At 32.4% G+C, this 13,652-nt stretch overlaps 1 protein-coding gene across 1 annotated transcript; it reads right to left on the bottom strand.

The window, feature by feature from the left end:
* Positions 1-6,422: 6,422 nt before the first annotated feature.
* On the bottom strand, positions 6,423-13,006 carry LOC128561771 (NKG2-A/NKG2-B type II integral membrane protein-like). Its single transcript, XM_053556344.1, has 7 exons — positions 12,878-13,006; positions 11,035-11,267; positions 10,338-10,433; positions 9,547-9,591; positions 8,888-9,039; positions 7,707-7,807; positions 6,423-6,756 (listed from the first exon to the last, which is right to left on the bottom strand). The coding sequence occupies exons 2-7, from the start codon at positions 11,219-11,221 to the stop codon at positions 6,648-6,650; spliced, it is 690 nt and encodes a 229-aa protein (XP_053412319.1). The 5' UTR covers positions 11,222-11,267; positions 12,878-13,006; the 3' UTR covers positions 6,423-6,647.
* Between the last annotated feature and the right edge of the window lie 646 nt (positions 13,007-13,652).

Here is a 13,652-nt window from a genome sequence, read left to right as displayed (position 1 = left end):
TTCTGAACCTTGTAGCATTTTTTACAAGTTGAATAAATTCTATTTTTAAAAAATATCTAACATGAGACATTCCCCATCCCCATTTATAGCTCCCTCTATGTCAGAATATCATGATTATGTAAATTAATATTCTTTACAACAAAGATACTTTATTTTTAAATAATCAAAATGGGTTTTTAGGGGTTTTAATATCATTATTATTATTATTTTATTTTTATAAACAAAAGCTGTACATGTTAAAAGCATACAAACTGATCACTACAACCTGTCACAAACATAACCATCACCTCTCCAAATGTCTTAATGGCTTGCTTTTATTTATTATTATTACTTTTTCTGATGAAAAACATTTAAAATAAGGCTTACCCTCTTAGTAACTTTTTAACACCAAATACAGTATTCAAAACTATAAGCACTATGCTTTACAGTAGATTTCTGGGACCTATTAATCTTTATAAAAGAAACTTTGTACACTTTGACTAAAAGTTCCCTGTTTTCACTCCTCCTAGTCCCTGTCAACCACCCTCCCACTTGCTGCTTCTGTAAGTTTGTTGTAAATTCATCACGGAAATGGTATCCTGCAGTGTTTGTCCTTCTGCCTCTAGCTTATTACACATAGCATGATGACCTCTAGGTTCACCTACTTGTTTGTAAAGGACAGGATTTGTGTTTATTATAGCTGAATAAATAGTACTGGACTGCAGGTAAAGACCATGGTTTCTTTATCCATTCTTCCATCAATTGTTTCCAGATCTTAGCTACTGTGAATAATGCTGCAATGAGCATAGGAGTGCAGGTCTCTTTGAGATCTTGATTTTAGTTCCTTTAGAACTAAAGGAGGACTTTAGATGATTATCCAATTCTATTCTGTTCTTTTGCATGTGGGTATCCAGTTTTCCCATCACCATTTATAAAAGAGGCTTTACATTTTTTCCTAAAGGTATATTCTTGGCACTCTTACTGAGGGTAAGTTGACCAGAAATGTGTATTTTTTCCTGGGCTTTCTACTGTTCCATTAGTCCATATGTCTTCTTAATCCTGTATCAAACTATTTCCATTATTCTAGCTTTGTAATATATTTTCAAATCAGAAAATATGATGTCTCCAGCTTTGTAATTCTTGCTCAAAATTGCTTTGGCTATTCAGTATCTTTGTAGATATATTTTCTATTTCTGTAAAAATGGCATTAGGATTTTGAGAGAGATTGAACTTGCAGAACCAGCTCAGTTTTGTCAGTGGTTTTTCCCTGTTGTTTTCTGACCTCTATTTCATTTATTTCTGTCTTAATCTTTATTATTTCGTTATTTTACCTAACTTTAAGCTTAAGTTTTTTTTCCCTTTTACTTGCTTTTGTGCAATGTTTACCTGTTTTTGTGAATTTTTTTCTTGTTTTTTATTAAAAGCATTTATGGCTACACAGTTCCCTCCTAGTACTGATCTGCCTGTATCCCGTAAGTTTTGATATATTGTGCTTCATTATTTGGAAATATTTTCTGATTTCCCTTTTGGCTTCCTCTTTCCCAGTGTTTATTCCACAGTATGATGTCTAATTTCCATGTGTTTGTGAATTTTTTCATTTTCCTTTTTTTGATTGAATTCTAGTTTCATCCTATTATTGTCATAAAAGATATTGAAATGATTTCAATCTTTTTAATTTTATTAAGATTTCTTTTGTGACCTAGCATATGATTTATCTTAGAAAATGTCACATCTGCACTTCAGAAGCATGAGTGTTTCGCTACCATTGGGAGAAGATTCTATGCATATCTCCTCGGTCCATTTGTTACATAGTGTGAAGTCTTTGTTTCCATATTCATTTTCTGTCTAGTTCATCTATCTATTGTTGAAAGTGGGGTGTTGAAGTCTCCTACAATGATTGTAATTTGATCTATTTCTTCCTTCATATCTGTCAATGTTTGTTTTATATATTTAAGTGTTCTGATGTTGGGTGCATATGAATTTATAGTTGTTATATCATCCTGATTAATTGAACATTTTATTACTATGTAATGACCTTCTTTATTTTTGTGACTGTGATTGACTTAAAGTCTATTTTGTCTGATATAAATATAACCATCCTTGCTCTCTTTTGGTTGATATTTGCATGAAATAACTTTTTCAACCCTTTCACTTACAACATATGTGTGTCATTCAATCTAAAGTGCCTATCCTGTAGATATCATGTAGTTGAATCTTTTTTGTTTTACTTTATACTTTCAGTCATCCGATGGCTTTTGATGAGTGGGTATAATCCATTTACATTTAAAGTAACTACAGTGATTCTATTAATTGTTGAGGGGTTTTGTTGCTCTTTGTATATTTCTTGGTACCTCTCTTTCTGTCCTGCTGTCTTCTTTGTGATTTCATGATTGGTAATGATATACTTTGATCATATTTTTTTTGGTATGTGTTTGCTATAAGTTTTCCCTTTGCTTTTCAAAAAGGCTAAATAAAACTTCTTATAATAATGGTCACTTTTGACCTGATAACATCTAGACATCAATTTCATACATGTATAACATAGTATACTATTAAGCCATAAAAAAAAATAGATACTTTACATCTTTTGTATTAACTTGGATGGAGTTGGAACACTTTCTTCTTAGCAAAGTATTAGGAGAATGGAAAAGCAATTATCCAATGTACGTAATACTAATGTGAAACCAGAAGGCAATTTAATACACACACACATAAGAGAAAAACTTTATCCAATTTAAGTTGGGGGGAGGACGAATGACAGAGGTGAAAAAGGGGAGAAAAAAGGAACATTGGTATCTTCCTACTTAATGGGCACAATGTAAGGGTATATGGAACACCTCTTGGGTTCAGGACACAACTACAAGAGGGATTTTACTTAACAAATACAAACATTATAACATGGTTGTTTGACCCTTACATTAATTGACCAAAAATTCACAAGAACCAAACTGCAATGTACAAATAAATGCAATAATTCTTTTATTCTCCATTTTTACCCACCTACTACTATAAAAATTTTCTCCTAAAGAATACATTTTATACCAAACAAGCTTCTCCCTGGAAATATTCTCTATTTTAGTTACTTTCAGTACCAATTTTACTTTATTAATCTTTAATAAGTTCACTTTTCATAATCAAGATAAGTGTTAAAATGTTTGTAATATAATTTTTAGAATATAATTGATGTTATCTATTCTGGGGAGTAGTTAATAAATTCAAATTTGTGAAATATTATTTGAAGAACTTTCCAAACATTTGTATATATTTGTACTTCAAAATATAAAAGGAGCAACTTGCAACTCAAGCACACTCATGATAAAAATTAAATAAATCAATTGAAATACTAAAGAAAAACTCATATCAGAAATACCAGTCAGACTAAAACTGGAAGATTTTCAAGTTTTCAGAATTTTGTCTGAGAGTTCTCCTTAATACTTAGGAGTTTGGGTGGTAGAAATCTGCAAGTTTATTAGCTGAGCAGTCAGTGCATCTGAAATTGAAAGAAAAAAGGGGAAATTTAGGAAGGTAATTTGGAACAGAAAAATGTTATGGAAGGGGTTAGCCCCCAATATGCTAATACAATACATTCAACGTCTTCTCTAACACATGACTACAAGTGTACAGCGGAGCCCCAGTGAAAAGGTTTGGGAGGGGATGACTCTGGAAGCTGAAAGAACTGAGTGGGATTTCAATGGTTTCCCAGCTCAGTGGAGAATCTGAAGTTTGTGTCCAGTCATGTGAACTGAGTTCAGAAGAAAATTCATTATTTAGAGGGGAACATTACAGAAAACAGAGCTTTACTATTATTATTACAGAGTGTCACTCTGTCACCCTGGGTAGAGTGCCGTAGCATCATTGTAGCACACAGCAACCCAAATTCTTGGGCTCAAGGGATCCTCCTGCCTCAGCTTCCCGAGTACTTGGGACGACAGGTATGTGCCATGCCTGGGTAGTTTTTCTATTTTTAGTAGAAAGATTAAAACTAGACAAATAACCAATGCAAACATGCATGTGCACAAACACACTACACTAATACAGAATATTCACATTTTTAAGTTTTCATGGAAAATTTTCCAAGAATATTCTGTAACTTCATAATTCCAAGCAAGTTAATATGAAATATAGTACTATGCTCCAAATACACTGCCACTAGCTGGTTGGCCAGTGGACACGTGTAATTTAGACTGTCACTTTCAAAAATAATTAATGAAAAATAAATGGAACTTAAAACCAGTTCCTCTATCAGACCACAACATTAGAAGAAACATATAGACCATTTTAAGCTTCACAATAAATACTCTAATTACAGTTTATTTAAATAGAAGTGTATAACAAAAAATTAAAAAATCTACATGATTTTAATTGTAATATATTACTAAAGAAAATAAGAGGCACAGAAATTAAAACAATGTATAGTAGCCATTTCAGTTATATGAATAAATAAAATAGAGTAAATTTCTTTCTTGTGAAAAATTGATTGCCTTAAATATAGATGTTATAAAAACTAAATTCAGAAACAGAATTATCTGAACATGCATCAAAAAAAATTTTGAAGTTGAAATTACTTTAAATTAAGTAGAAGTAAAGTAGAGGAAAAAAAGAACAAAGAGTGTTAAATCATACTATACAATTAGCCAGGATCAACAAAGCCAATTGCATTTTCACCGAAAATGCATTAAAAAATTGATAAAAACATTATTTAAGAAAGTACCTGATAAGACACAAATGTTTTATTTCTAGATTGTTTGTGGGAATATCTTTTGGATATTACAGATGAAAAAGAAGTAATGATCCATTTATAAACATAATTTAATATTCATTTGAAATAAAACATTCCTAAAATAGACAAATTGACCAAATTAGAGTTAAGAAAGCAGATAACTGAGTAAATCCACATGTACTAAACAGATTGAGTTTGTTGTATAAACATTCCTCCAAATATATTCTACAAAGTCAGATCACCTCACTCACTAGTAAATAATAATATTTCAAAATAAAACTCTTATGCAAAGGCTTCCATGGTATTCAAAAAGAAATGCTTCCCAGTGTAGTCTTGATAGCAAGAATGTTCAAGCACATAGCAATGAATAAAAGCATAATACAATCTGCCTGTGAACATGGATGAAGAAATAAATCTCACCTCTAATATAATATATGCTCTGATATTTTTAAAGAGGTAATACAGACAAACCAGGATAAGTTTATCTCAGAAACACGAGACTGATTTAACATTTAAAAGTAATATAACTTATACAAACAATACAGAGAAAATATAGGTAGTTTCAAATGCTGCAAAAATAGTAAAAGTGCAGCATTTATTCGAAGCAAAAGATATTAGAAAAATGAGATTATAAAATTACTGAAATATGAGATAATTATGATAAAAACTTCTTAAATATGATTGAAATGTTGAAATCTTTTCATCAAAAATAGGAAATAATACATATCATATGCACAGAACCATTATTATGCATTCTTTTCTTCACTGAAAATAAATTTAAAAAAAATTATGACACCTGAGAAACAAATATGATTATTACAGATAAAATAATATTAACAACAAAAATCCAGAAAATTCTCTACTTGATTAATACACAAAATGAATGAAGTAACTGAATATGAGATCAACATGCAAACCTCAACTGTGTTTTTATTTACAGCAACAAAATAAAGAAAATTTTAAAATAAGGATGCTATTTACAAAAGCATATACATGAAATAACTGTATTTCTATATGACTTCAATATCAAAAATACAAAATATGACAGAGAGAAATTAAAGAAAACCTAATAGATTGCCAGAGATAGCATGGTATTGCTCGGAGAAGTCAACTTTATAAAGAGGCAGAATATTTAAGTAGGACAGTCCCAAACAATCCCAGGAGAGTTATTTTCAAATATTTTTTATAGAGATGTCATATAGATTGTATACTTTCCATCCATTTAAGTATAAAAATAAGTAAACTTTTAGTACATTTGCAGATTTACAACAAAAAATCACCTCGGAAGGTTACAAAATGTTCATTACCCCAAAATGAAAAAATGTAGTAATTTGTAGTGACATCCTATTCCAATGTCCCTTAGCCTTTGGCAACCACTATTCCGCTTTCTCTATGGGTTTTCCATTCTTGGTATTTCATATAAACAGATGCACACGACATGCAACTTTTAAAAGGTGACATGCCACACATGCAATGTTTAGCAAAAGAGCCAGACATAAAAGAAATGATATCCTGTTTTTTGTTGTGTGTATTATACTGCAAATTTTTTTTATTAAATCATAAACACATAGATCATGTATACATTAATGCATTTATGGGTACAATGTGCTGATTTCATGTAGAATTAGGAATGCTTACATCACACTGGTTAATATATACCTCATCTCGTTTACTTAGTTATTGTGTTAAGACATTTATACTCTACTACAAATACTTTTTTAATATTTTTATTTATAAACAAATAATTCATTTTGACTTATTCAATAAAAATATTATTTCCATTTCACACAATATAAAACTGCATAGCCGAGGGTGGCGCCCATGGCTCAACGGAGTAGGGTGCCAGCCCCATATACCAGAGGTGGTGGGTTCAAACCCAGCCCCGGCCAAAAACTGCCAAAAAAAAAAAAAAATCTGCATAAGCAAATCCAAATTCATGGTTTTAATTCTAAAGCTTGTGCTTACAGATATAACTTTTTGAAGATCCACATACATCTGATTGAAGACTCTTGAGTAGGAAAGCACAATTACGTTCACCAGGTTCTGTTTCTACTATGCTGCAATGAAGAAAAATACATATTTCTGTCATATTTTATGGGGACAATCCATGAAACAAGAGCATTTTCCATGTAATTTAAGAAAAGAATTTTATGAATACAATTAGTTTTCAATGCAATGTTGGTAAGAGTTGGCTATTAGGAAGACAACACAGTAATCCCCCATATCTATAGGGGATGTGCTTCAAGACCACCAGTAGATACCTAAAACCACCTATTTTATACTGAATTCTACTATATACTGTGTTTATTCTATACATAAACACACCTGTGATAATATTTTATTAGAAATTATGTATAAAAGCAGTTAAAAACAACTAATAGAACAAAACAGTAAGTACATCAAAAATGTATATATGTGTGTGTATATATATATATGTATTTCAATCCCTTCTTGTAGTACATATATAGTACAAGAAGGGATTGAAATCAACTAAGTACAACAACACGCCAGCATCACTACTCTTCTACTCTTTGCCTTTGGGTGATTATTAAGTAAAATAGGAGGTGCTTGAATGTGAGTACTGCACTATTATTACAACTGGTCTACTCCCCAGAGGGCCTCTATGTGATTGATAGGTGGGTTACCTCTAGAGTGTAGATCTGCTGGTCAAAAAGATGGTTCAGGCCCCAGGCAAGACAGAGTGGACCAACGTGAAATTTCATCCTGCTACTTACTCAGAACAGTGAGCTCATATAATGCTTTTTTCTCAGATTTTCATTTCAAAATATTCTGAGCATAGTTGACTACATTTACCTCAAACTACAGAAAGTGAAACCATTGATAAGGGGAGACTACTGTGGTCCATTCTTTAATATTTATGTCAACATTTCCCTAAATTGCAACATCTTCTAAATGCCTATAATTCAACTTAAACTTATATTAATCTTCTGTTGTTCTGCACATTTTATTGTTTTTCTACTAGATAGCACCATTGAAAATAACTTACTTAAGTTTGAAAGTTGAGCCATCTATTGACACCCATGGATGACCACTGCTCTGACGAAAGACTCCAATCCATGACCAAAATGACAGGGAGCCCAGAAATTTCTACAGAAACATAAATATTCTATATTTAAATAATTATTGAAGATTTTACAAATCTTTAAAAGGGCAAATACCGTGTTCTTTCACTGGATCTATAATTGTCAAAACAAAATTAATATTTTAAACAATATTAAAGTTGAAAACCGCTCTATATATTTGTAAAAGCTTTCACAAGCATGTGTAATTTTGGCTTAAAATGAACTCTTAAACATTTAATACTTAGTCATTTCATTCTTCTTCTTACATTAGTTTTGAAAATTATGATCCATGTAATTTAATAGGAACTCATATTGGCAAAACAAATATAGCAGGAATTTAAATACATGTCCAGACACTACATACATTTCTCCTGATGCTAATATAAACTCAAAGTATATTTCTACTATGTTTCTCAGAGTTATCATTTTGAAAGGAATTGAAAGGACTGCCATTAAGGAAATAAGAGACATAGAAGCCAAAAATACTGGTTTGTGTTCCATCTGGGAAGCCTCTGTGTCCCTGAGGGCATGTGGATAAAACTGTAGTGAAGCTTAGCAAACTAAGCTGACTGCATCACTAGGGGTGAAGTGCAGGAGTATCACAAAGGATAAAAGGAGACAGACAGGAAAGTGAGTATTGTCACATATGAAAATTCAAAAACTGGTAAAGTTTGTAATATCAAAATTCAGGACGGTGGTTTGAGAAGGAGGGAGGAGAAGAGATGAGCTCATTCATACAAGCAGGGCTACTGGGGCTAGAAACTCCTTTTTGATTTTCTGATGTGTATTATAGGCATCCATTCATTCTGTGATAAATTTGCACATTCACGATGTGTTTATACATTGTACAATTAAATTACAAAATTTAATTTATAATAAAAGCATTTATAGAAGCATCATTTTCCATGAGCAACAAGAATTGATAATACTTAAATATACATTAGCTTATGAATAGAAATAAACAATGGTGAAGTCACACACAGAATAATGTACAGACTTGTAAATAATTAATCTAAAATATGTACAAGAATATGATGAATTCTACAAATAGAATATTGACTGAAATAAGCTTCTACTAAAATGTTTGAAACATTTAATATCTTACCCTTTCTTCTTCATCATCTACATAAAGCAGAGTGGAGTTCTTAGAAGCACAGGCCATGGAACTCTCAGTCCAAGTTTTTAATTCCTTACCAAAGTAATAACAATTGGTGGAATGTGTGAACCCCTCCTCTGGGCAATGACCACATTGATATGCTGAGGAAAAATTATGAATTACTATTCCACAATTTGAATTTCTTAAACGATGAATAGTTTACACATTTTCAAAGGTATAAAAATATGTGTACGTGTTTTTGTATCCTCATAGACTAATTAATATTTTAAAGAAAAGCAATCATATATATGCATAGAAAAGCATCAGCCTTTCATCCTCTAATCATATTGTCTTAAAATCAACACATTAAACAAAATTCCACCCTTCCAATGTCCAAAAAAATCACTAATGAAACTACTTTTCTTGGAAAATCAAAGTGATTTAACTGTTTCCAAATGGTACCAGTAGCAATTTGAGTCAAATAGCAAAAAGAGGGGGTAGTGATTTCAAATAAGTATTTATACTAATTATTGAAGGTAAGAGAATGCCCCCCATTACCTTTTCTCTGGATATTTATTCTTCAATATTTTATCACCCTTAAAAATATCTATTATCATTTTTGTACAGCTAAAGATCAAAATAAAATATAAAATGACTAATATCGTTACCTTTCTGAGTTCCTATGTTCTCTGAAGAATTGTTCTGCTTCTGTGCTAGAAAAGTTTAAGTAATCCTTATTAAAAATTAGTATTTAAATAAGACAATAATTTTAGTCTTTGAAATATGGTATATTACTTAGTATTATCTGTGATAAAACTGATTTTAGCCAGAAAAAATAAATGAAGTTAAAGAAGGTTTGAGGGGAAAAATCTTTTCAGAGCCTACCAAACCAAATTACCAGTTCTGTGTACTTCATATATTGTAATACTGGAATTATTTGATTTAACCACTTTTAAAAGTTAATTTCTATTTCTCAGTAAGCATTTCAGACTCCTAAAATTTGTCTGTGCTATGAATTTTTTTTTTTTGAGACAAAGTCTCCCCCTGTCACCGTCAGTAGAGTGCAGTGGTGTCATAGCTTATAGCAACCTCCAAGACTTGGGCTAAGCGATCCTCTTGCCTCAGCCTCCCTAGTAGTTGGGACTACAGGTGCCCGCCAAAACACCTGGCTATTTTTGTTTGTTTGTTTATTGTTTATTGTTCAAACCCACCAGCCACGGAGCATGTGGCTGGCGCCCTAACCACTGAGGTCCAGGCACCCGCCATGAAATTTTAATATATACATATAATTAAAAGCAAAGACTTTTTACAATTATTCTTTTATTTATACTTTTGAAAAGTTCTGAATAATCATTTCTCATTTAGTCTAAAACATACTTTAAAATGAGAATTCTATGGCTTGATTTTATGAAGTGTTTAGAGGTACTTTCAAAATTCTTCCAAAACAAAACATACTTACAGGCAATGACAAGTCTGGTTACCACAGTGGACATTAAGACAAGAGAGATGATTCCCAGGATCCCAGCAATGAGCTTCTCTGGAGGGAATGGTAAACCTGTGGGGAGAAATGGAATCATTGAGAAAGGAGAGATGGAGACAGTTAGAATACATATAAGAGACCCCGCATACCCACAGAATCACCACACCTACCACAGGAATCTTTCTCTCAGAATATACCCCTGCATTCTCAGTAAATGTTGTGCCCCATGAGTTGTTGGGAAAAGACTACAGATTTCAACAACATGTGTGTAAAATTTGCCTATTTCATATTAAAGTACATATGTCAAATTAGAACGGCTCTGATCTTCATGATTAAAACTATGTGAACACGCCCTGCTCTTTCCCCACATCCCTGCACTAGACTGCCCAACCTAGAACAGTTATATTGAGCAGCTATTAAGAGCTTAGGGCGCCGCCGCATACACCAAGGCCGTGGATTCCAGCCCGGCCTGGGCCTCCTAAACAATGACAACTGCCACCAGAAAATAGCTGCCTGTAGTCCCAGCGACTCGGGAGGCTAAGGCAAGAGAATTGCTTAAGCCCAAGAGTTTGAGGTTGCTGTGAACTGTGATGCCAGAGTACTCTACTGTGGGCGACATAATGAGACTGTCTCAACAAAAAAAAAAAAATGGAAAAAGAAAAAAAAAGAGCTTTACCTTTGCAGTGGTAAGCTTTGCCATCCCCTTGAAAATCCTGAGCTGCTCTTTGAAGGTTTAATTCCACGTAGGTTATTTCTTGTTCACATTCTGAAATGGGGCTTTTAGTGCACTTAGGTTTCCTTTGTTGCTTCTTTGGGGTTTGAGCCTGATTTATATCAGCGTAGATCACTCTTTGGTTATCCATCTTTGCAGCTGTGGGATGTCAGGGACTGTGCTCTATGATACCTGGTCTTAAGATAGTAAATGGTTTGTCTAATGACAAGAACCTGAGTGCAGTCGGAAAGGGTGAGGTGGAGAGTAGGTACTGGTTCTCATTTTGCATTGAACATTCTAAGTTCTCACTCTAATTTCCTTAAAGCTTACCCAATTGTCTTAAAATAAAATATTTTTATAAGATTTTCTACATTGTTCAAAACATTGCTGTTAGAATAATGAAAAGCAAAAGTAGCAAGTAATAAAGAACTCCATAAACGTATATATGTTTTTAAAAGTCTGATTGAAAGATACATGTTTACATTAAAAAATAACTGTATCAAAAATTAAAATGTTGCATTTAAAAATATATGTACTGATTGAAAATCAAATTTTGAAAGGCTATAATGATTAAAGACTGAGTGACGTTAAAATGAGGAATAGGAAAATTGACATGTCTTTTAGCCTGTGCACTAAATCACTTTTGTTTTGTAGTTTACACTTGTTTATTAAAATGGACTCGGTGTTATTAAGTGGTCTTTCTTTGAATAGCAGAAGGGTTTTGAGAAATCATTAACTTAAGCAGTATTAGAAATGCTACAAAAAATCATTAATTTTTATTTACAGAAGATTTGACAATTAATTTTATTGTTAACAAATGAAAGTATAAAAGTATAAATAAGAAATGTATGCCGTCTATGGAAGAACACTTTTATTTCAAACTTCCAGAAAGTTATTATGTTAGTCAGTGTCAACAAAGGCTGCATTAGTGATTTGATTATTTTCTTTAATTCATATAATGTAATATAATACTTTAGTCAATGGGCTCTAGAGTCCATGAGAATTAATTTTGGCTTTGCAATTCACACAAAGTGACCTTGAAAAAGTTACTTAGCATCTAAAAACCCGGCCTCTTAATCTAAAATGCGAATAAGATCATACAAAATGTAATGTACAAAAATATCTACCACTCAAACTGATACCTAGAGTTCTCTATAAAATTAGTTATTTTATTCACAATTGCTATTTCATTGTTTCTGATTCATGGCAGTAAAACCATGGAAAATAAATCATTACACAAATTGCTTATATCAGTTTGGTGCATTTTTCTGCAATATCTGATTAATGTTTTTCATGTCTTTCGATTATATATTAAGTAAGTTCAGCATTTTATGTAATTTACCTTATCCTTATTTTAATTAAAAATAAAATGTTCTTTCTTTTAATACAAGTGTCTGAGGAATTATGTTCAGCTTTTATCAGTAATGTATTCCCTTTTAATAATCTTTTATGGTGGGCAAGCTAAGTATAAATTATGTTATTATTCAGTGTCAACAATGTAATGACGGCTAATCCACAGTTAACTGTTCACTGTGATGATGTTTAGGGGATTCCCTTAAATTATGTTTGCTAACCAAGCCACATATATGTCTTGACCATGTCTCCAGAGGCAGCGATCTGCAAACTTGGAAAATCCTCCAATATGTTTCATATTATAGATCTTTAACCTGAATCATTCAAATAAGATAATTGGTTTCTACTCTGATTTTATTGCATATTAATTTCCTCAGATGCATCACCCCTAGTATTTGGAATCATCCACTAAATGAGGAAGGCCAGTTGAGAGACAGAGGGTAGCAGCACATACCTTCTGCATCCATAAGGTCACGCATCCGTTAGTGCAGAGCCCAGGTTGCTCTCAGGAAAGGCCCAAAGCAGCTGAGAAATAAAAGATGAAATGTAAAGGCATCAGTTCTGGACAAGAACAAGCAATGCCTGTGATCTTCACAGAGTGCCCTGCAGAGGCTCAGAGTGCCGCAAGAGTGGAAAAAGTAGATTTCTCATCATTGCGTCACTGAAGGTCTGCACAGGAAATTCTCACATACGGGCTAATTTGAAATCAGTTTATCTCACCAGACACCTCCCAAAACAGGAGACACTGGGCTCTTACTACAAAGACAAAGGAGAATTCTAAAGTGTGTCATTTAGTTTGTCCATTGTAAGTGACTCTGAGAAGCTGTGTTCATAGTCCTCAAGATACATGAGGGGGAAACGACTTCACCACCCATCTGGGTCACTTTTTCAACTCAATGAGAAATATGCCAACTTAGCTTTAAGTGTGCTTAGATAGCTAAGACTCCCTTTTAGACTAGTTTGCTAAATCTTAGCATTATATCTTTTTTCATGTTCTTGTCATGTCACTTCTATTAAGATGGAAAAAGCTCTAAAACTCATAGTAACATTATCAACAGATAATTAGTGATATTTTTCATTAATTATTCTGAGAAATTACTCGATTTATTGTAGATGACACAAAATCCATCATTGCCAATCTTATCATTGTCATTTCTCTGCCTTAGTTCCTCCATTTTTCATTTATTTTTAATTTTAAAATATGACAAAAATGTTTCTGCGAAAAATAA

The sequence above is a fragment of the Nycticebus coucang genome, chromosome 12 (assembly GCF_027406575.1).
Source record: "Nycticebus coucang isolate mNycCou1 chromosome 12, mNycCou1.pri, whole genome shotgun sequence".
Lineage (NCBI taxonomy): Eukaryota > Metazoa > Chordata > Mammalia > Primates > Lorisidae > Nycticebus > Nycticebus coucang.
Note: the sequence above shows the minus strand (reverse complement) of the source record. Positions and strands in the feature narration are given on the sequence as shown.